This window comes from Rhinolophus sinicus, linkage group LG11 (assembly GCF_036562045.2).
Source record: "Rhinolophus sinicus isolate RSC01 linkage group LG11, ASM3656204v1, whole genome shotgun sequence".
In the NCBI taxonomy this organism is placed as follows: domain Eukaryota; kingdom Metazoa; phylum Chordata; class Mammalia; order Chiroptera; family Rhinolophidae; genus Rhinolophus; species Rhinolophus sinicus.
Genome location: NC_133760.1, coordinates 60,192,972 through 60,217,581, shown reverse-complemented (window position 1 = coordinate 60,217,581; position 24,610 = coordinate 60,192,972). Strand labels below are relative to the sequence as shown.

Sequence of the window (24,610 nt, the reverse complement as noted above, 5' to 3'; positions counted from 1 at the left end):
TCTTCGGGGCGGCCGGTTAGCTCAGTTGGTTAGAGCGCAGGGCTCTTAACAACAAGGTTGCTGGTTCAATCCCCGCATGGGCCACTGTGAGCTGTGCCCTTCACAACTAGATTGAAACAACGACTTGTCTTGGAGCTGATGGGTCCTGGAAAAACACACTTAAATAAATAAAAGTTTCAAAAACACACTTAAAAGAAAAGTTGCCTTCTAGTCTCAGTCCACATGCATTCATTGTTGTACTTAACATACACATTATTATTTTTTTAAATCTTTTCCATTGTTTTTTTTTTAAGCTTTCATCTTCACTGCCCTTTTTATAAGACCCAGAAAACAAAGAGATAAATGAGCATTTAGCAGTTAATCTAATCTTTAAATCAAAGTCAGATGATAAAGAATAAAGCTAGGGTCACCAGATAAGACATCAGCCATGTATGTGCCCTAAACCAGGCACCGGTGATTATGGGTTGGAATGCAGTTGATATATTTTTAAGGGTTTTTTTCTCCATCAAATGTGAAATGTTATTTACAGTTCATGCATGTTGTACACCTAGGTCCAAGCTGTAGCCGAAGTGATCTCTTTAAAAAGCAAATCATCATATATTGTTAGTGAGAATGTAAAATGGCACAACCACTTTGGAAAACCATTTGGCATTACCTTATAAAGTTAAGCATATACTGTCTATGTGATCCAGCAATCTCACTCCTGAAATTAAAACCTGTATATGCAAAGACTTTCCATTTGATTATTCCTAGTAGTGTTATTATAATAACCAAAAAGTAAAAACAACCCAAATATTCATGAACAGGTGAATGGATAAACCAACCATGGTGTGTGTGTGTGTGTGCGTGTGTGTGTGCGCGTGCGCGTGCACACATGCACATATCCTTACAATGGAATCTTACTCATCAATGAAAAGGGAAGAATGACTTTTCACGTAACGACATACATAGATGAACCTAAAAAAACACTCTGAGTGAAAGAAGTCAACCACATGCAGAGTACATACTACAAGACTCTATTTATATTAAGTTCTAGAATAGATAGAACAAATCTATAGTGACAGAAAGCAAATCATTGGGGGCGGGAGGAGTAGAAGACTGATGGCAAAAGGGCATGAGGAAACTTTCTGAATTGATGGGAACGTTCTATATCTTGATTAGGATAGTAGTGGGATGCATTTGTCAGCACTCATCCAACTGCACAGTTAAAATGCATGCATTTTACTGCAGCAATTATGCCTCAGTATAGGTGATGCAAAATGAACATAACAACACAAAGAGCCAATCAGATCATGGCGCAACCTTCTCCTGGTGTCCAGCTCAAAAAACATCCAAGTTTCTACGTCTGCTCTCATCTTTTACAGACCTTCTTACTGTTCTTTGAACCCTCAGGCTTGACTGCAGCTTACAGCCTTAGTGCTAGGCTCCTCTCTCCTGGAGAGCCCTCCTTCCCTTCCAAAGTTTCCTCCTCCAATAAAAGTAGGCACTTTCCCGTGACTCTTCCCTTCTCTCGCTGCTTCTTCACATGGCTCCTTTCCCCGATAGCTATAAGCTCTTTCTGAAATTGCCTGGTTTGCCAGCATCTAGAACAATGCCTGGCATACAGCTGATGCTCCGGTACTAGTTTAATAAATGGGCGGATATAAGAAATAGACAAAAAGAGTCGGGAACCCTGCAAACTGCTCTGAACTGCTTTCTATGAAGCCAGTGAACAAAATTACTGGTCAAATTGCTGCAGACTCAGGAACATTGGTTTTCATCTCTCCACCACCCTTTTACATTGTCAAAGTGACAGACTGTCACCAAAGAAAAGTGTTAACTTACGTCATTTTTAATTTCACGAGCCAACAGAGATTTTTATTTTCCTCTGTTGCCTTCTCGTCTCAGTCCACACGCATTCATCGCTGCACTGAACGTGCACATTATTATTATTTTTTTAAATCTTTTCCATTGTAAATATAACATACAAATAGAAAAGTGCAGAAACACAAATTGGGGGTTCTGCCTTTTTCATTGAACAATATCAAATGTTGCTTTCACTACGTACTAGTTTTCATAATCATAATTTTTAACAATGACCCAATACTCCACTGAAATTTAATACCCAATTTGTTTAGCCACTGGCCTACTGATACACAGGTTATTCCTCTAGTTTAGCATATTTTACTATCTCTTGACATGTATCGCCAGGTTGCTTTCCAAAAGAGTTGGTACAATGGTCCTTCAAAGCTACACTAGTTAACACACAGTAATTGGTAGCGGGCCTAAATCTCAGGTACCACCTGGGAAGGTCAAGGACCTTTAAAGCTCCTGCAGGGTTAGGGCTCGTCCTGAAAAAGCAAGTGTCAGCCCACAGGCAGGGAGTGAGTGTCCCAGGGGTGCAGCCTACAGGACAGCACATTCAGAGGGAGGGCTGTCCTGCTCTGATTTCTCACTAAACACAACAGACTGGGACAAGCTAAACGGAAGACCTTTCCGTGTAACTGAGACATGGAGGAAGGGAAAGTCTTTGGAAAAGGTGATGGATGAAACCACTGACCTAGATGATGATGCCTAGAAGGAAAAGCATGGTTCTAATCTAAAGGCACCCACAGGCCCAGGGTCTCTGCTGGAGTCCTCAGCACCTGAAAATTCTGCCTCAGCCTGAGAAGCAGCACACCTGGAATATGCAACTTAGAATGGCAGAGCTGGAAGTACCCCCTTGAGTCCAATCCCCTCATTTCACAGATGAGGGACCTGAGAGCACAAGAGGCCAGGTGCTCCTCCCAGGGTTACACAGCCACTGTGGGTCAGAGCCAAGGCTTTAGAGCACAGCTCTTCTGACGGCCAAAGGCGGCCAGACCCCAGACTGCTACTGGTCTTGCTAAAAAGAATCTGGGTCCTGGGTGCAGCATGGACGCCCACTCTGCTCCCCATCCTATGTGTCCACCTCAGGCCGGAATCCAGTGACACACGCCACCAGCAAACGCAAAGCTTACCTTGGAAACTCAGCTCGTAGTTCTGTGAGCCCACCTGAAACGTCACAATTCCCCTGGGATAGAACTGGAACAAAGACTCCAGGTAGGAAGAGTCGACGGTCAAACTTTGCTGATTGTCTTTCTAATTAAAAAAATAAAAATAAAAAGTAAAGACTTCATGGTGGGCTTTTAAGAAATCTCTGCCACTGTTATCTTTTCTTCCTTTTTTTTTTAACTTTTTACTAATTTTAAGTGTGTTTTTCCAGGACCCATCAGCTCCAAGTCAAGTAGTTGTTTCCATCTCGTTGTGGAGGGCGCAGCTCACAGTGGCCCATGTGGGGATCGAACTGGCAACCCTGGTGTTACGAGCATCGCGCTCTAACCAACTGAGCGAATCGGCTGCCTCTCTACCATTGTATGTTACATAATTTTATTTTAGCCATGGAATTGAAAGAAGAATGCATCTTGACTCTCCAAGCAGATTGTAAAGTGTTCCAGGTTAGGACCACGTCCCACTCTTTTGTAAAAGTCTCCTCCACCCTGGGGCTAGGAGAGAAAAGTCTACCCTGTAGAAACTGTAAGCCTGAAAAAACAGCTCTTTGCAATAATCTTTTTACACTTGTCATAAAATATGACTCAAGTGTACTGAGCAACTGAGACCCACAGTGTGAACATCGTGGACGCCAATCAACACTCTGGCCTGAAGGAGAACAGTGTAGCCATTTTACTCCATCACATGACGAGAAAGCACAGGGAGAGTTGCAGTGAGGCAGGTAGAGCTCCAGTAGGTGTACTGCTGTCCAAATGTAAATGACCGAGCCCCTCTCCTCTGCACTGAACCAGAGTAAGCAAACAAAACTGACTGAGTCTACAGTCAGTCCGTGACACTGAAAAAGCACTTCGATTTGCCACTGACTTGGGGCTATAAAAAATGGGGCAAAGAATACCCCCAAGGGCCGGCCCGGTGGCTCAGGTGGTTAGAGCTCCGTGCTCCTAACTCCGAAGGCTGCCAGTCCGATTCCCACATGGGCCAGTGGGCTCTCAACCACAAGGTTGCCAGTTCAATTCCTCGAGTCCCGCAAGGGATGGTGGGCTCTGTCCCTGCAACTAAGATTGAACACGACACCTTGAGCTGAGCTGCCACTGAGCTCCCGGATGGCTCAGTTGGTTGGAGCGCATCCTCTCAACCACAAGGTTGCCGGTTCGACTCCCGCAAGGGATGGTGGGCTGTGCCCCCTGCAACTAGCAACGGCAACTGGACCTGGAGCTGAGCTGCGCCCTCCACAACTAAGACTGAAAGAACAACGACTTGAAGCTGAACAGGACCCTCCACAACTAAGATTGAAAGGACAACAACTTGACTTGGGGAAAAAAAAAAAAAATACCCCCAAAATATAAACATAACCTATTTCTGATCACAGATATTTATGAAGGGGCTGAACATCAGAATGGGTGCGTAAAGGGAAGTGTGTTGATTCTAGCAAGGGGACAGGTTAGGCCACCATTCCACTATCCCCATGGTATGGCAGGGGTGGCAGCCTAGGGGCAGACTGGATGTTTAAACCCTTAATAGCAGGGGCTCCCAATATTTAATGGTGATACTTGTTCCTCGTGATCTAGAATGGAGAGGCTAATGACAGCAAAATCCTGCTGGCAGCCCCCAGTGGGGAGGGGCTCCCAGGTCCTTTAATGATACTGCAGACTCTGTAGCTTTCAGCTACAACCATCCTACTGCCCCTTCCCTAATACGATGCCTGCTGGATATACGGGAAGGGCACCAGAATGACAGCATCCAAGGAAAATGTCCGGAATGGAGGAGTGCCTGAACTCAGTCTCTTTAGCCTGGAGAAGAATATATAGAGTGGGGGCAGAAAAGCTGGGTAAATATACACACATAGGGCAAAGTGGTAATAAACTTGAATTGTGTTTCAGGAACCTGTATCCCTGCCTGATGCAAACCCCATGACTACCAGACTCTGCCCTCCTGTCACTCCTGCTATAGGTCCGTCCTATACTAATGCTGTCCAATTGGTCATCATTTCTCCCAAAACCATGTCCTCTCCGTCTCAACCATCTATGTCGGTACAAGTCCTGGTTAAGCACCATCATTTACATAAAAGGATATCAACTCTATCTTCCAGAGAGTCTACTGTCAAAGCATACGTACCTACACTTTTTTAACAAAATTTTCTGTTCTCCCATTTCCTAGTAGGGAGGTTCTAACCTGGAAATCTCAATTGCCCAACTCTTACTAAGAATTCAGTTATAGGAAATAAAACCTGTAGGGCTCTGTCTGAAGGCTATACAGTCCACTCTTTTCTCTAAATACTCTGCTCTGTACAGGGGGTGAAACCAGGCCTTCAGAGAGCTGCAAACTGGGACTAAAACACACGGAACCATGAAAACCAGGCTGCTCATTATGTTTGCATTCAAATCTCCTGGAACCACCATTTTTATTTCAATTAGATAGCCAGCAAGAAAACACCAAATCTAGGACCTGTTTTTCCTTTTTTTCTTTTTTTTTCTTTAGTAACAGGAGAGCCAACTCAATTTATATAATGATGGTTAAAATTAATATGAGACAGCATGCATTTATTCACATCTTTGAGAACATGTGCCACAGATTGAATGAATACAGCATTTTATATGTTTGCAGGTTGCAAGTCACATTCTAAAACTCTGCATTGAATACAGACTGAATGTCCCAGGGAGAACTCTGTGTTAAGTTTCTTTATGTTTTACTAGGGAACGTGAGCAAGGGAACTTGTGTAAATTTAAATATCATCTATTTTCCACTGAGAGTTCTCTTTCGTCTCTGAGACCCTGATATCACAAGAATGCAAATGTTTCCCAACCCTTTTCCCTTATCTTACTGAAAACTTCAAATATTTGACATAAGAACCGTTGAGACCTATAGTTTATTTTTATTTTAACCACAGCGAATTAACTTGACTTTATAATTTCTATTCCACAGGCACCTCACAGAATCACTTCTAAGAAACTGCACTGTCAGTATTCTTGAACATAAAAACAACCTGTACGAAGTTCAACATCAGAGGAGTTTCCACAACGAGGTGCCCCAGAGGCCACTGCAGGACAGCGGAGAGCAAAGAGGAAGGAGACCCAGAGACCAGGCTCTGAGCCCCTAGCCTATTTCCACAGGGCAGCTGTGTGTGACCAGGGTGCTCCCTGAGCTTCTGTGGACGATTACGTGGTAACATGTACCTGCTGCTAAGGCAGCTGGGAAACCAGTGTTGCACTAGTAACAGTGGGACTCACCAGAGCACACACAGTCCCCTCTATGTGGCCCCACAGGAGACGTTTCCTCAGGCTCCACTCACAGAAAAAAGTAGTGTTTCTCGGGAGCCACTGGTGTGTTCTTCCCGTAGAAGGGGAACTTGTAACAGCTTGTGTTTCTTTGTTCGCTTTGACAGCTCAGAGCCAAATTGATGGCCCATCGACTTCTAACTTTGTCAAACCTCATGCTGGCATTTCCGTGTCCCTGCTTTGTCTTTAACTTCATTTTAATCTCTTTCTTTTATTTTCTCTGCCTCATCAATCTGCTTTCAGTGCCTACTTAAGTTCTCTCTCTCTCTCTCTCTCTCATCCTATGAATCAAAGGGAGAAAGGGACACTCCCTAGGCAGTAGTTCTATTCAGTTGGTGCAAAAGTAATTGCAGTTTAAAAGGTTAAAAAACAACTGCAAAAACCGCAATTACTTTTGCACCAGCCTCATACTTATCTAAACTTCTATTCCCCAATTAGTATGTCCCTGTGTGACTGACTAAGCCTAGAATCTTCCAGGTCCAGTCTTTACAGTGCACCTGAATCCAGACTCTGACTGAATCCTGGTGACCATCCAGATCGATCTTCTGACTCTTCACTCTCGCCTTTTCTGGCTAGAAGCAGTAATCTCTGTACCTTTGTTTACCAATACACAGAAAGCTAGCTCAAGGTTCCACCCCAGTCACAGAGAGTGAAGAAAGAGGGACAGGTGGCTGACTCATGTCTCAAGCATTTCCTGAAAAATAATATGTTTATGTTTATGATTGGAATCAGAGTACATGCGTGCTAAAAAAAAAAAAATGCAAATACAGTTTGTTGTGCATAATACAAAAAAGCAGCACTTCTCTACCACATCCACTCTCCAGGGGTAACCACGTAGGTGTCATTTTAGTAATAGTTTTCTCCTGGAGTTGGCAAGTTTAAACACGCACCTCCACCGGAAAGAACGGGACTCACCTTCGTCCCATATTCAACCCATTCGTCAAATTCATTCCTCCAATACCAAATCCACTTTGTGGTGAAGACAGGATTTTGCGGCATCGTGACAGATGAAGGCGTGGAGTTACGTCGGATGGGATTTGAATCACAAGTCATTTTCTGGAAATTGATTTTATCATTTCCCACAAAAATGCTGCGGGGGGGGAAGTTTAAAGTTAACAAAATGCTTCATTGACCTCTTTTTCCTACAATCTGGTCTTCCCTAAGAAGAGCACAGAATTAAATTTTTAGAGCTAAAAGGGATCTTCAAATTTTTTTGAGACAGCTCCAGGTCTTACTCATAAAAGGAAAAACTGAGATACAGAAAGGTAATGTAACTTGCCTACCCCACATTTTTAATGGTGTCCCAAAATGTATTCTTTCCTCAAAAAATATCCCCAAATAAAACTGTGTCCACAAAACAGTTGATTGCCTCAATGTTAGAAAGTGAGTCAGAAACTCATGGTAGGCCAGTTTTTTCAATTATTATTTAGTTATTAAAGTATAATCACAGACCTTTTCAGGGAGCCAGCAAGGTCAAAGTTATTTCCATAATACGAAGACATTATGTGCCCTTTTCACTCGCATATTCTCACAGGTGGACAGTGGAGTTTCCCAGAGGCTACATGATGTGTGACTTCACAATAAAGAGATTTCCCAAAGTATAAAACATTGTCATTCTTCTCAATGAATTTGTTTTGTTTTGGAAAATAGTTTATTTTTGTTATGTATTACACTTACAGTTAGATGCATAAAACTATGTCTAATTATATCAATATAGTTATATAAAATGCTATTTAGGTTAACATGTAATGAGTTTATTATTTTTAAATGAATCAGTATTTAATTTTTCTCAGTTTTTTATTCTTATTATGATAAATATTGGTAGCTATAATCCACATCAACAGAGCTCTTTGGGCTCTTCATTACATTGTTAAGACTTTAGAGGGGTCCTCATACCAAAAAGTTTGAGAATTATTGCTCTACCTCCTTGATCAATGGTTCCAACAAGGAATGATTTGTCCCCCTGGGGACATTTGGCACTGTCTAACGACAGTTTTGGTTATCACAACTGACATCCAGTGGGAAAAGGCCAGGAATGCTGCTAAACCGCCCCACCTCCCCCCACAAATAATTATCTGGCTCCAAAAAAAGTCAGTAGCGCTAAGGTCAAGAAAACATGCTTCAGGTTTACCTAGTGGGGGGAAACAAAATTCATCTAGAAACAAGAAAATAGCTAATGCCACCCTCTAGTGGCAAAATGCAGCAACAGAATCTGCACCAAAAATTCATTAAATCTGCAGATGTTGAAATGCATGTAATTTTTTTGCCCCAAAGAAGTTCCTTACAAAACTAGGATTCATTTTATAAATATGGTCATGTGTGGTATCACCCATTTAGGCCCTGACAGAAATAGAAATGTAAGGCATCCCCTTAGATATCTCCAGGATAGAGAAAACAGCAAACATGAAGGCACATGTAAGACGCTAAAGTATACAACAAAATTCTGCACTAGAACTATATGCAATTCATCAAATCATGTTCTAAAACTATGAAATTAAGCCACAGGCTCTTTTGAGCTAATCATTTAGTGCTTCCAAGACCTCTGCATTGTGTTTATTACTAAATACATGGACAAACAGTAACTAAACAAATAATAATCGTGTCACTGTTTATTCCACGTGAGTCAGCAAACAGTCCCAGAATCCCTAGTATTAGCCAGGCTGTATGACTTCCAATGTACCCAGCTTATGGGTTTGTTTGTTTTCTATTAACTCAGAGGGCATTTGCTCGTTTTTATCTCAAACTTGAATAGGATTCTAAAGGAAAATTTTTTCTTCTTCCCGTAAGCCTCACACTGTTTTCCTTTGATGATGTGGATCTCACAAGCCAGAGTCCAGCCACCAACTTACCTGGAGATTTGGGGGTTACAATAGGCCTTCTCAATAGACTCCATTAGCTGGAAGTCGATCCAGATATTTCCAATGCACACCTGCCACTGGTAGGGCAGGCGGAAATGAACTTTGCTGCAACCTTCTGCAAAGACAGAGAGGAGGTCTGAGGGTCTGTTGAAAAGGGATCCTAACCAGTTCAGCCAAGTTCACTGCTGATTCTCCCCCTCAAGGCCTGCTTTTCCCTCCCTGCCAGCCCTTGGGCAAGCACACTCACCGTCTACAGCTTCGCTTATGATGGCTGCTGCCTGCACTGCCCCGTCCATCCCCGAACCTCCAGGTTCCTTTATTACCAGTGGATACTCCACAGAAAACAAAAATTCCCCACTCCCCAAAAAGTCACTTTACTCACATGGAAATTTGAGGTCATCATACATTTAAAGTTACCCTTTCTGTAACCCCCAAGTGGATAAGTGGAGACAAACTGCTCCCCAGCACAGGCCACTGCTTGTCCTTCCTTGAAGCCCGAGCCTGCAATCCGTCTCTTCCAGAAAGATCCCCTCGTTCATCTCACTCTATTATGATCTGGCTTGTATTATATTTTGTATTCCTTTAGCCAGGACTCAGAACTCGGTTTGTGCTTTTTTATTTATGTATTTACTTATTTTATGCAGTTTTTCTCATTTGTAGGTGGTCTGATGCCCTCTATAATCACAAACTCTAAAGAACCGCTTGTATCTCCTCTGCATGACTAGCGGAAGGCTGGGCATGCAAAAGATGGGCATTAAATCAATGCTTATTGAATAATGAATTAATAAGCACATAATGCAGAAACACAGAAAACAGTTATTCTTCACAATTTTTATTATGTCATGTTTAAATCATTTTGGAAACGTCCAAAAGGTATGCGACTATTGAAAACCAAAAAAAGGCAGGTTTAGACGTCACAGAAAAACCCACAACTGGTACTGCCTGAGACTTGGCTGATTCAAAAGTATATAACCATTTGTTAGAGTCCATACCTCATCCCCATTAGAATGACTGCTATTTAAAAAAAAACAAAAAAAAAAACAAGTGTTGCTGACGATGTGGAGAAATTGGAACACTTGTGCGTTGCGAGTAAAAATGTAAAATGGTACATCTGCTGTGGAAAACGGTGTGGCAATTCCTCAGAAAAAAATTAAACATACAATTACCATATAATCCAGCTTGTGGGTATCTACCCAAAAGAAATGAAAGCAAGGTCTCAAGCAGATATTTGTATACCAATCTTCATAGCAGCATTCTTAACAATAGCCAAAAGGTAGAAATAACTCAATTATCCATCAACGGATGGATAAACAAAATGTGGTATATACATATAGTAAAATATTATTCAGCCTTAAAAAGGAAAGAAATTTTGACACATGCTACAACATGGAGAAACCTTGAGGACATTACACTACATGAAATAAGCCAGTATCACAAAAAGACAAGTACTGTGTGATTCCACTCATACGAGGGACTTAGAATAGTCAATATTCATAGAAATAGAAGCTAGAATGATGGTTGCCATGGGCTGGAAAAGGGGGAAATGGGGAGCTGTTGTTTAATGGGTATAGAGTTTCAGTTTTGCAAAATGTAAAGAGTTCTGGAGATGGATACGAATGTAATTAAGACTACTGAACTGTACATTTAAAATTACTAAGATGAGCAAAAAAAAAAATCTACGTTATAGGTATTTTACCACAATTAAAAAGGAAAACAAAGTTTTAAGTTAAAGGCTTGCGATTTAGAGAACGTAGGGCATAATCCTCCTTTTCAGACACAAGGCAAATGAATCTAAGACCACTAAGTGATCAATGAAATCAGACACGATGCCCAGGCCCAGGGCAGAGGCAGAAAGGTGAGAAAGTGGTTTAAGAGTGAGAGGATAGCAAGTTGTGCCAGGCACAGTCCCGTGGGAATCATTTCTATAGGAAGCCTGGTGGAAGGGGACAGTGACCAGGTGTGGCTCCTCAACTAGAATTACACACAAATCACTGGTCATCTTCAGCTCACACATGAGGAATGACTGCAAACAGCCCATGGCCCAGAATAGAGACAATGCCTAAATGATAGGAAATGAACTTTGAAAATCTGGCTGCTAGGGGGCGGCCAATTAGCTCAGTTGGTTAGAGCGTGGTGCTAATGGCACCAAGGTTACCGGTTCGATCCCCACATGGGCCACTGTGAGCTGCGCCCTCCTTAAAAAAAAAAAGAATAAATAAAAAGTGTCTGCTAGAATACCTTTGTGTTTTGGATTTGCTATTTATTTGCTTGCTTTTAGTGCATGAAGGGATGGGTCCCTGATTAAGTATCTTATTTCACCTGAAACTGAATTGCAAAAGGAGAAAGTATAATACACGCCGTGGTGAAGGAGACAGGTGGGCTCGGCAGGGTCAAAAGCCAATTTGCCTATTTGTGCACGTAAGGTCTTAACATCTCTATTCCTCCAGATTCTGTAAAACAGGTTAAGGGCAGAACCTAGTCTAGGGTTACTGATGGGAAATTTAAAGAAAATGCATATAAGGTTCTTAGCACTGTGCCTGACATATAGCACAAAATCTCAGTAAATGTTAGCCATATTACTATTAATAAAGTTTCTGCTTCTAGAAAGACCTTAAGTTACTCACTCAGTTGACAACTCTTATGTATCAGGCTCTTAAGACAAATTTCCTTTGAGCCACAATCACCTGTCCCGGAAGAAGTGGTACTCGCAACATCCAATATGGAATCTATAAAACAAAAGAAGGTGCATGTGTGCCGATGTTAATGTTTAAAGCAAAAATCAGGATACCTGGTCTCACAACGGGAAAGAATAACTGAAGCTGAGGCCGTGTTCAAGAAAATTCCTATGATTCATGTGTTGCTCATGAGAACGCAGACAGCCCTCCGTAAAAGCAAACGTGAACATTAAGGTCAAACTCTTCCTATTCTTAATAAATGTAGCCATTTAATCCATATTGCTCTACTGGTTGGTCCTTCCATCTTCTACGTCAGTCTCCTCACCAGTACCACCCCTTAACGAAAACCCTCTAACTCTATGTCCTTTAATCACTGCTGGGGAACATCCAAAGAGAAACCACCAGCCACAACTATTCTGCTGCAGACTCAAGACATGGGGCCCCATTAGTGACTTACTCAGAGCACTGCCTGGGGTCCTTCTTGTAAGCTCACTGGTAGGGATTTGAGCAGAGTTCTGACCACGGGGCTCACAGATTGTAGCTCTACTGCTTGAAGAAGGTGTAGAAAGTGGCGCCTTGGGCAGAGTGCTGACTTGTGTGGGGGCAGTGGTCTCCCCAGGTGTGAGTAGGACCTGGCTTCTCAGACTCTGACTTCCAGAGCGTAGTGCACCATTGGCCCCTCTGACTGCTGATGGTAAACCAAAGCCAGTGGCACCAGCGTTATCAGTAGTTTCATATGTAACTTTACTAGAGCCATTTGACGTGTTGCGGATGGATGGAGAAGTCCATAATGTCGTCTCTCTGTCTTTACTGATAACAAATGCTATTCCCGGTTCAGCATCATCTGTAATTTTGCTGATGGTTTGAAGATTAGCGTGAGTAGTTCCGGTTTCCTGATTCCTAGGTAACGAGTTTTCTCTCTGTCTACTGGTTGCCAGTTGGTAATTGAAAGATTTTGTGGAAGTTATATCTGTGGCCAGTCCATCAAAATGATTATTAAAAGTTGGGAAATGCTGGCCATCTTGAGTCCCACTTTTGCCCTCGATAGTCGTGTAGCCCGAGGAAAGCAGACCCGCACTCTTTCTGGTGGCTCCGTTGTCAGATGTTTGTGGAGAATATGAGGCAGCTTGACTCGGAGAATACAAATTCTCTCTACTGGTACCTTTGTCATTCAGCCAGCATGTGGGGTCCTTCCAGTTGGAAGCTGATGTTACATCAGAAGTGAGGGGAGTACAGACTTGATTCCCATAAAAAAAGCGCTCTGGGCTGCCATTCTCTGAAAACCTCTGGCTTCCTGCCACTTGACCTGTTCCTCCAAGATTGACAGCCTTAGATGAGACTGAGGAAGGCTGAGGGCCATCCTGACTTCCCAAATGCATAAACTTGTGGGCGAGACCCTCTATACGCACATCATCCCGGGGAGACCTACGGCCGATATGATCTGGACTGGGTGTGCCAGACCTCGCAGTAGAAACTGATGCAGATGGAAGAAATTCGAGTTTCTCCTGAACTCGATCTCTGCTCTTGCTTCTACCTCTGTGCGCCATGTCTCTGTGGTGTGAGGGTGCTAGGAGAAGGAAAAAAACAATGAAAATTAGAGTTAACATGATCGAGTTCTTACCACTGCTCTTCCAGGTTTGCTATCCATGTTCGATCAAATTACTTTTCAGAATATGGTGTAAAAATCCTGAGAAGGGCAGTTAGGGTGATGAAGGAATCCTGACATTCTGCTAGCACAGCAGAAAACACCATCCCACCAACTAGGAGAAGAGCTGCACGTGGCTCTTCTCCGCTTCTCTCCTGGACCTCAGATGTAGCCCCCAGGCCTTCAGACTCTTAGGTGGGGCTGTCCACTACCCCCGGGTTCGAGTCCACATTTACTGCTATGGTGAATGGAGAGACAGACTGGGGCAAATCAGGACGGATTTTCCAAAAATCATCTCGATTTTATCCATATTGTGATGTAGGTATGAATCCTCACAAGTTAAGGATTCACAAAATGTAAAACAAACCAATGAAACTATTGTCTAAAGGTCTAATTTCACTTAAACTCAGAAGTTTTCCAAAGTTCCTCATCTAACCCCTCCAAATGCCCACACTTAAATGAGCAATATCAAAAAGAAGTGGCCTCTCTCTAGAAGCGTGATGTGTCACACTCCCCAGGAAGCAGTGAGCGAGCGTGTGTGTGAAATGTGCTTATGTGGCATGCATGTGTGTGATGTTTATGTGTGGTGTGTGTGTGTGTGTGTGTGTATGTGTGTGTGTGTGCATGAGGGGTGCATGTGTGGGTAAGGTGTGCACATGTAGGCTACATGTTTGAGGGGTGCATGCACGTGTGACATACAGTTGGTGTGAGATGTGTCCATAAGTAAGATGTGCAAGTGTGGAGTGTGCAGTGTGCATGGGTGTGTATGTGCATGGTGTGTGAGTTGTGCTATTGTGTGTGGGGAAGGGGAGGAAGAGAGGTCCTTTTTCTCCCAAACCCAGGGGGCAGCAGGAAGATAGTAAAAGCAGACAACCCCTTCCTGTCAACAGAAAGTTAATGAAGTAGATTAACCAGAAGTGATCATAAAGACCTCTCTCACATACAATAAATTCATATTAAGAAATGACACCAAAAATCATCCCTCCAGATGTCCCCTTGTTGAGAGCACTGTGGTGTGGGAGAGGAGATATCAGATGTAGAAACAGAACCCAGCATCTCTGCTACTGTCTAGTGGTGGGAGGTCTCGAAACATGACTCTTATTTATTCAGTGTTACCCTTCATTCTTCTAAAAATGATTCAAGGCTGCTTGCAATACAAGTCACTTAGAATTTCCAAGACTGTTTTCTCATCCATGAAGTGAGGCTAATAATACACCTGCCTTTCTTTCTTTATGGTTTTGCTGCAAGGAACAATGATGAGATATTTCAGGTGGAAGTCCCTTATACACTCTAAAGCATTTCTCAAACATAAGGAGGTGTGATTGTTTATTACCACTTACAGAATCTTAGAATTATGTATTCTATTTGCTTCCTAAAATTCATCTCTTCTATATCCACCTCATAAAGACATTAAAAATTGCAAGTGTTCATACTATTAAACAATATAAAAATGCTTAAAAAATAGTACTGTTCCTTTCACACCCATTAAGACGGCTATTACCCAAAAAGGCAGAAAATTACACAGTGGTACAAGGAGGTAGAGATATTAGAATGGTAGGAATGTAAAATGGTGCGGCCACTGTGGAAAATGGTATGAAAGTTCCTAAAAAAATTAAACCTAGAATGACCATGTGATCCAGCAATTCCACTTCTGGGCCTATACACAAAAGAACTGAAAGTGAGGATTCAGAGATATTTGTACACCCACGTTCCTAAGAGCATTATTTACACTAGCCAAAAGGTAGGAGCAACCCAGAGTCCAAAGACAGATGAATGGACAAACAAAATGTGGCATTTCACACAATGAGTGTTATTCAGCCTTCCGGAGGACGGAAATTCTTACTAGGCTACAACACGCATGAACTCCGAGGACATTAATGCAAAGTGAAATAAGCCAGTCACAAAAAGACAAACACTGTATGATTCCACTTCGATGAGTTACCTAGGGTAGGCAAATTCAAAGAAACAGAAACTAAAATGGTGGTTAAACGGAGCTAGGGGGAGGAGAAAATGGGGAGGTATTGTTTTTCATAGGTAGAGTTTCAGTTTTGCAAAATGAAGAGTCCTGGAGACTGTGCACGCCGGTGTGAATGTACTTAATGCCACTGAAGACTTAAAAACTGGTAAGACGGTAAATTTCATGTTGTGTATTTAATGGAGAAACTGACCTAAAATGGTTTCCCTGCCACGTGGAACTGAACTAAGATGGTGGCTGAGCGGAGAGAGAAGTCCCCAGCCTACGCCCCAGCCCACTTCCGCATAACCCCCTCCAGCCACACCCCGAGCCTATCACCAGATGACACCTACCCCTTCCCCAACTCAAGGAAGTCCCCAACCCATAAAAACCTGCTCAAAACCTTGCTAGGGGCTCAGTATTTTGCGAAGGATCCCGCTGAGCCCACAGGCGTAATAAAGCTGACTCTCCTAACTCTCTGACTGCCGCTTGGGTTCTTTCCGGTCCTGGTATCCGTAACATATTTTTACCACAATTTTTTTAAATTCTCCATATTTTTTAAAAGAAAGGAAATTCCGACATGCCATTACATTGATTAAATGAACCTTGAAGACATTACGCTGAGTGAAAACAGCCAGTCGCACAAAGACAAACCCTGTATGATTCCCCTTCTAGGAAGTTCCTAGAACTGTCAAATTCATAGAGACAGAAAGTGAAGTGGTGTTTGCCAGGGGCTGGGGGAAGGAGGGCATGGGTTATTGTTTAATGGGGACAGAATTTCAGTTTGGGAAGACGAAAAAGTTCTGGAGATGGATAGTGGTGATAGTTACACAAAAATGTACTTAATGCCATTGATCTGTCTTAAAAATGGTTAAAATAGCTCATGTTACGTTATATTTCACTACAATTTAAACAGTAAAAACATACAAACTTTTTAAAAAGCAGTACTGACGACAATTCATTAAATTGTATATAGTTTTATATTAATGCTAGATTCCCTGTATTAATTGCATTGTGGTTATGTAAGAGAATGGCCTTATTTTAATTTAAGGGAGAACATGCTGATTTATTTAGCTGTGGAGTATCCTGATGACTGCATATGTCAAACACTTTAATCACAAAAATGTTATGTGTGTGTGAGTATCTACCTGGACACATAGCGAGAGAAAGCAATAAAACAATTGTGACAAAATGTTAACAACTGGTGAATCTAAAAACATTTTATGGGTATTTTTCCATTAAAAAAAAAAGCTCTATCCACTAACTTTTAGAGAAACGATAAACATTTTAAAAACCCGGTGGGGGGCGGGTGGAAAAGGGCTTAGCATGAAAATCAAATCGCATCATCACACATATACCACGATTATAATTACATAAAATTTGTGTATGAAGTGTGGACAGGGTCTGAGAAGGAAAGTTTTCTGTGGTGGAGGAGAGTGATTCTGGGTCAAGTTTTTCTTTCCTTGTGATTTCTGTTACAATTGAAAAGTAGAAAGCATTTACCTCGGAACCCAGAGGGTTTCTTCCGGTTGTGCTTGCTGTTGCAGATGTCCTGGATATTTTGGACCACGTCTGCAGTCAGCCCGTGTTCCCTCATGATTGCCAGCACCTTCCTGTCCATCAGGTTATGAGACCTGAGGCAGTTGGCATAACCGCAGTTCCCTCGGGTGAAGTGTTCACAAATGTGGAGTCTTTCACATGGTGGCTGCTGGCTACAGATCTGCTTTCGACCTTCCCCCTTGTAACTTTTGCAGATCTACAGAAGAGGGAAACAATAGCCAGAGACAAAACACCTTCAGCGTCTGCCACACAGTCATTAAGGAAAGTTTATGTATCCACAAATTTCAGAAGCAAACAGAGATATACCAAAGGAAAACAATGTGTGTGTATTCCACAGACTTTGATGAATTTGCATTCAATCGATCATGTCTTTGGGGCAGAAGAAGCCTGTGGACTAACTAAAAGAAACGTAAATTTGATTAACCCTTTGGAGGAATCAAATTAAGATGGCCAGCTACAGATAGGCCCAAACAGGACCCAAAGTGAGCCCTATATTATAAGGGCACCTCAAACAGGAAGGGCTATCTTTGGACATCAACTCATTCTGCTATTAAAAGGACAGGGTCTTATCAGCAATGATTGAAAATCCAGAATCTAGTCTCTGCTAGGCAGAACATGGCAAAGTTTCTCAAAAGACCAACCAAAGAAGATAATTTTTATATTTCTATGTAAATATATATATCTACCTACCTAGCTCTACAGAGATGTAGTTCTTACTGGAAGGAGGGCAGAAGAAATATTAACTCTGAGGCCAGACCATGTGACGCAGGACTGGAATATGCTACTTGAAGTCTGCAGCCCTACAACCACCTCACCTGAACTACTGACTTACTCCCAGCCTGTTTCCTTTGTTGTCAAAGAAGAAAATATTTGCTCTGTCTGCCTAAACCACGCTGTTCAGCAGATTAAATAATAAAATACGTGAGTGTGTTGTACAAAATCTACAATGTGATGCAAATGTTTAAAGCATGACCTGAAGAATCTTAAAGAGCAAAACATTTGTAAGTTGTTTCAGTAGACAGCAAGCCCGCTCCACACGGTTCACTGGGACTTATTTAGACGGCAAGCACATGGATTCAGACTCTCGCAACAACAATTCAGCCCCCTCGACAGCTTCTCAAAGGAAGAGCAGCCACTCCTTTTATTCTCTAGGGACTTGATATAAAAAGCCCTTGGTGATTTTAGAGAACTGAATCCGAGATCAGACCTGATGAGTGACCTTTTCAAACCTCCAAGTTTAAAACTAGACTACAGGTGGACCACGGGTCAACACTCTTCTCAAGTGTCATAAATCTTCATATTGTCATTCCTTCACATAAAAAGGAAAGGAGAGATGCCTCTGTTTGTCAACAGGACATTTCTCGAGGTTGGTGTGTAAGGCATTTTCCCCATGCTGGTAGCCACGGGGGAACTGGGCTGGCACATAGGCCAAGGGCCATAGATATCCCAAAACAAGATCTCTAAACCCTAGGCTCCTGGAAACAGAAAGAGACTACACGGGGTGGGGAGAGGAAATGAGATATTTCCCTCCCCTACTTCCCCTCCCTGAACAAATGTGTATAGAGTGCTTTGCTTAGAGTCAAAAAGTATGTAACCCTCCACAGGTCCCTAATAGCTATGTTGTCATATATAAAAGCTCATCTGGATTTCAACGTTGCTTGTCTTTTCTCTGTCCCTTCCACTGACCCCTCTTGGGCCTTCCATTATGTTTCTGTGCCTATCAGTGTGAGGCTAACTTCTCTACTCAAACATTTCTTTTCAGGTCAGATACCATTCTTTAAACAGCATCCTCTAATTTTCAAGTCAATATTCCAGTGTGGAGGGAATGTTAATGATCAGCCATTGTCCCTATCTTTCTTCTAGTAATAGAAGCTCCAGAGTTTTAACTGGACACAAGGTTACCAGCCAGAAACTACACTTCCCCACCTCCCTTCCAGCTAGGCGTGACCATGTGATAAGGTCTGGCCAATGAGATGGGAGCAGAGGCGCTGAGTAAAATGTCCAGGTGGCATCTTTTAAACAGGAAATTGCTTGCCTTCGATTTACATCCACTTACTGACCACTGGGCTACATGCCTACCTACATCCAGGCAAGACCAAGAGTCATCAAACTTTTTCTGTGAAGGACCAGGTAGTAAATATTTTAGGCTTTGCAGGCCAGTCAGTCTGTTGCAACTACTCAACTCATCTTTGTATGGAGAAAGCAGCAATAGACAATACGTAAGTAAATGGGTGTGGCTGTGTTCCAATAAAAGTTTCTTTATAAAAATAGATGTCAGGCCAGATTTGACCCATGGGCTATAATTTAATGACCCCCGATCTAAACTATCAAGTGATAGCAAAATAAAATTATATTTCATTTGAATCACATGTTGGGGTCTCTTTGTTACAACAACTTAACCCATATCCTTAACCAATATACCCTGTCATTTTCTAAAACTTCAATTCAAAGCCCACCTCTTCCAGAAGGCCACCCTGATGGAAAGCATCCACGAGTCCCACTACTATGTCTTCAGATCATAGCTGTTCACACAGGGTTCCCTAGCAACCTAGCAGAGAAGGCATTTAGACTCAAATTCTTGTAAAACTTCAACAAGGAAGGAAATTGCTGGAATCTCCCAGATCACTCAACAACACCCACCTGTTGGTAGTGCCACCTGCAGAGCTCTGGTGCTGAGTTTTTTCCTGCTCCTACTCCAACACATCCAGGACACAATACTGCCAATGATATTCTTCCAGTTTTTTACACCCAGGAATCGTAACTTACCTCAGGCATAAAGAAAGGGTCGCTTTGTACAAGAAGCACTGCTAATTCTTCTTTGTTCAGTCCAGAGAGCTGATGATTTTTCAGGATTCTGAAGTTGTCTTCCGAGAGAACTTCGTGAGAATATTTGCATAAATTCCTGGAAGAAAATGACAATTGTTCAGCGTTTCCAATTCACCAAAGTAAAGAAAAAGAAATCATCCAGGGAACTTTCAGTCAGTAAGGCTCAATACCCATATCCTTCGATAACTAATACAGGTCGGTCCAGCATAAAGAACACACTTTAAAAATATAAATTGATGAAACATCTAGATGGGAGTCTGTGTGAGTATTTTTTTCCCCAAAGTATACACATCTATACTTTAAATTACTGTAATACTTCTTTAAAAATTATCTCATCTAAAAAAAAAATTATCTCATCTAGTATTTATTAACAATGTGAGAAGAGGAAAAAACTTAGCAAAGAAACTGAAACCAAATTATTTAAAATGACTGCCCCCAGATAACACATCTATGGACTGACAATAAAGTCAGTGGGAAAACAAAATTCCATTTATCAAACATTTTTTATTATGCGGAATTGTGTATTGCTTTATCTTTTCAATGTCTTATATACCAATGTATACCCGTATGATTTGTGACTACAAAGGAATGAAACAAGCTCTTAATTGTATACTTCAAACAACCCTAGAGCAAAAATGATAAAAATCCCTTTCAATTTAAGGCCTTGATGATTTAGGTCAACACTATCCAATAGAACGTTCTATGAGGATGGAATTGTTCTGGCATCTGAACTTTCCAAGATGAAAGCCTTGCACGGCTACTGAGCACCTGAAACCTAGCTAGTGAGATGTAGGAAATTTTCCTATTTTGTTTTATTTTAATTCATTTAAATTTGATTACCCACACACACCTGGGGGCTACTATCCTAAATAGCAGAGATTTAGATCTTTGCTATTCAAAGTGTGGAGAACCAGTGGCACTGCCGTTACCTGGTAACTTGCCAGAAATTTAGAATCTCAGGCCCCACCCCACTCATACTGAATCAATATCTGTCTTTCAACAACATCCCCAATAATTCAATCACATTAAAGCCCAAGAGGCACTGATTTAGATAAAAAGGAAATCCTGATAGCACTGATGTTTTCATTAGACAAACATAATTTGACAGTTATCATGTTCACATAACAAACTCATTCCACTCTTTAACTTACATATACCACCTAAAATATCACCAAAGTCCTCATTTATGATTTTAATCGTTATTAATATGATAGGATATTAATATTTTCTAGTTTGCACAACCATTATCAAATGGTCAGGTGGTTAGGGAATGGCCAGATTTTCACTATATAAATTGTGTGGCTACAATTACCTTTGTACAAATATAACTTTTCTTCCTTTACATTATTTTCCTGGGATTTATTCCTTTAGGAGTACTCTCCAAAGGACATCACAATTTTCTTGGCAGCTTGTGTTTCATTTTGATCTACTGCTCTCCAGAAAACACACCAATAATCTGTGAGTGTGTCTATTTCCCCACAAGTACACTAACATTGAGTTTTATCATTTTGTTACATTAATAGGTATAAAATAAACTTATATTTTTCATTTTCATTTAGTAAACAAATCTCTCCATTTATTCAAGTCTTGTTCTATTTTCCTTATTGAGAATTAAAATCTTTCTTTTAGTAGTTCTCTTTCATTTCCCAAATATTAAATATGTATGTTGCCACTGTTATTTTTTAGTTCTCTGTCACTAGTAGAAATGCAAATGACTTTACAAAATTACCTTCTAGTAAACAAAATTGACTTTGCAAAATTATAGTAAACAAAAATGCGAATTACTTCGCAAAATTATCTTATTGAAATTGATAATTTGATTTTAAACGTAAACATCTAAGGTAAAAGTTATTCTCTAAGAATTAATCTTTGAAAGTGACTTATTCAAGGGCTTGCTGCCTGTATGTAAAGCATTTCTGAAACCCTCTGGTAGATAGTGCCTTCAGATCTAGCTGTGGAGTCTTATATGAAAAATCACAGAATCAACAACTATGTCAACCATCTGAAAACCCAACCCCCCCCCCCCCAAACACCTTGCTTCATGGAGAAGTCAAGGGCAGCTGATCAGGCAGGCCTCTGGCAACAGCCTCTATCCTCGCCATTTTTTCAGGCAGGCCCTCTTCGAGCTTTCTCCAACCCGGTGTCCCTGGCTTTTAGTGTTTCTGGCGCTCCTTGATAATGCCCACCTCAGCTCTCTGCTTGCTTTTGGGTTCTGTGGTTTCAGATAACGGTTTCCCCACAGGCCCCACCCCCCAGAGCTCTCAGCAGCTGGGCTAAGGACTCCACCTCATCCCTCCCCCAACCTCCATGGGAGGAGGGATCTGAAAAGAACTACAGCAAGAAGGGCCCACCCTCAGCCCAAAGCTGAAAGCCCCTCGGTTATAGCGTTACCAGATGTGTCCGCCTCATTAGGCGTTTCACTCCATTGGCCATTGCCATTACCTCTTGCTATGAAGCTGAAAATGACCCTGTTCAAGCATCCCACCGCTAGCTAGACAGGTTCAGCCCTCTGGCTTGGAGACACTTGACAACTGTTAATTAGATGGAATTAAGAATCTTTGCTTTCCCTTTAGCTCCCGTCCAGACATCATGAACACGGAACCAAGACTATGGCACCGTGTTTGTCCTGTGGCCAAATCAGGGTCACAGAAGAGGACCCAGCCCTCTCCAGGCCCCAGAGAGATGCAGCATTGGTCATACCTGTCCTGTGTCTGTCCTGTTCTAAACAAGGGGGAGTGGAATACTGCCAAGGTCCCTGCAGTCAATATTTCCTCTAAATAACTAACGGTAGCCAGGCAGCCTAATGGGGACGCTTCTGCCTGGAACCCTGAGTGTCCAAGCTTTTCCAAGCCCACCCAAGACACTCATGCCTGGAAGAGAAGCCCACCCAGCACATGCTGCACTGGCTGGATCCTTGATGCTGCCCATCTGACATGAAGTTTGTATCTGTTATTTAATTGCCTCAATCATCCCATGAGGTTGTCAGAAATGCAAATTCTCAGGCCCCATCCCAGTGAGTCTCAAACCTCTATCACGCATCAGAATTATCTAGCGCGTTTGTTAGAACACAGAGTGTTGGGCCCCATCCTGATCCATGGGGGGTGGGGGGGTGGCGCACAGAAATCTGCATTTCTGCCAGGCTCCTGGGTGATGCTAAGGGCGCTGGTCCAATCCAGTGAGTACGTTTGGAGTATCGAGGCTCAAGGTTACCGTCTGCAGCCCAGGACACTGTGTCCTGCAGAAGGTTGGCTCACAGCCACAGGGACTCCCCACCTCCTGGCACAGAAAAGAGCTCACCTACAAACCATGCTGAACTGTCCAGGGAACAGCGAGTGTTTGCAGAACGCTGCCTGCACTTGGAGCAGATAACATGCAAACAGCGGGAGTAGGATAGAAGATGATAACTTCAACAAAACAGCAAAGATGGCCTTGAAAGGGGCAGAACGCTCTCAGGAATCTCAGGCCGAAAGCTTCAAAACAAATGACCTTTTCACTTCCCTCTTCCAGCCACCTAACAAAATGTTATTTTAACCCTGGCGATGCACCCTCCTCCACACGGATGAGGCCTCGCCTGCAGAGTGGGTCTCATCCCTCCTTACACTTAATCATCAACTGGGGAGTGTTTAAAAATAACCTAAACCTGGGCCACACCCTCCGAGATGGATTTGGTCCGACGGGAGGTGGGGCCCCAGGTGACTACTGTGAGCAAAGGGCTGAGCAGAGCTGGCTGCACCTGTCAGATCAGCTTCTAAGTCAGGTCCTGAACTGGTGGGTCACCTCTGAGCTGTTGCACTCCACAAGTCAGTAAACACTGGCTTGGCTCTGGGCTCAACAAGCACACCAACAGGAAAAAGATAATAACGGAAGGGAGTCTTACTTCTTTTACAGTAATTTGTATCAAAATACCCCCTTCCTTCTCGCCCTCACCCTCTCTGCTCCCCAACACCTCATGAGGGGTAGATAAAAAATAAAGAGACGGTTCATTTGTACAGACAACAGGAAATAGCTCACCATGATACAAATCAGGTGAAAAAGGAACCAGGATGTGTGAAAGATAAAATCTAGAGAACACAGGTCTAAAAAATAAAATGTCACCAATGAAACAACCCTAATGAAGTATTATTTTAAAGCCATGAGGCTCCTATTCTCTCTGTTTGTACTTCTGATGTTCAAGAAATACGCAGGGGTGGGTCACCAAATCTGCAACCCCCAGCTGGAAGGGCGAGAACCACACAGACCAGTAGGCAACAAAGGAGCAGGGTAAGAACAATGGGGAAAAGAAAAAGGGTGGAGCTGAGGAAATGGGCCTTCGGTGAACACAACTATTACCAGGAACATACCAGGTGTGAAAACAAGAGACCGCCAGATGTCTACGTCGACAGGGTGCAACCAAGGGGCCGGCTGCAGGCCTCGCCTCCATGGATCTGGTAGGCTGCGGGACCCTGGGAAGCAGAAGGCCAACAGGAGGGGACCAGGCCTGCTGAGGACGGGAGAGGCAGGGGGCCTCCGCCAGGAACTGTGCATATTCTAGAGTCGTCCTGACAGTGAGGTGAACCGTGTCTTTGCCACCGAAAAAATCACCTGCCTATTAATGTAGACAAACTCCCCAGTCGTGACTTATTTCTCCAGTCCCCCAAATTAGTGGTTCCCAAACCTTGCTGCCCATGAGAAACACTGAGGGACTTTTTAAAAACCCCAATACCCAAGTCATACCCCACACCAGTTACACCAGAATGTCTAGGGGTGGGAGCCAGACATCAGTATTTTTTTGAAGATTCCCCAAGTGATTCCCATGTGCAGCAAAAGTT

The 24,610-nt window shown here is 42.5% G+C and overlaps 1 protein-coding gene across 1 annotated transcript in view; it reads right to left on the bottom strand.

Annotated features, from left to right (window-relative positions):
- Positions 1-24,610, bottom strand: part of ZC3HAV1 (zinc finger CCCH-type containing, antiviral 1) — a 47,468-nt gene that overhangs the window by 14,746 nt on the left and 8,112 nt on the right. The window contains exons 3-9 of the mRNA XM_019750407.2: positions 19,743-19,878; positions 16,920-17,172; positions 12,275-13,384; positions 11,767-11,868; positions 9,134-9,257; positions 7,200-7,374; positions 2,979-3,099 (exon numbers count right to left, since the gene is read on the bottom strand). Coding sequence (XP_019605966.2) covers positions 2,979-3,099; positions 7,200-7,374; positions 9,134-9,257; positions 11,767-11,868; positions 12,275-13,384; positions 16,920-17,172; positions 19,743-19,878 — 2,021 coding nt within the window. The remainder of the gene's footprint in view (positions 1-2,978; positions 3,100-7,199; positions 7,375-9,133; positions 9,258-11,766; positions 11,869-12,274; positions 13,385-16,919; positions 17,173-19,742; positions 19,879-24,610) is intronic.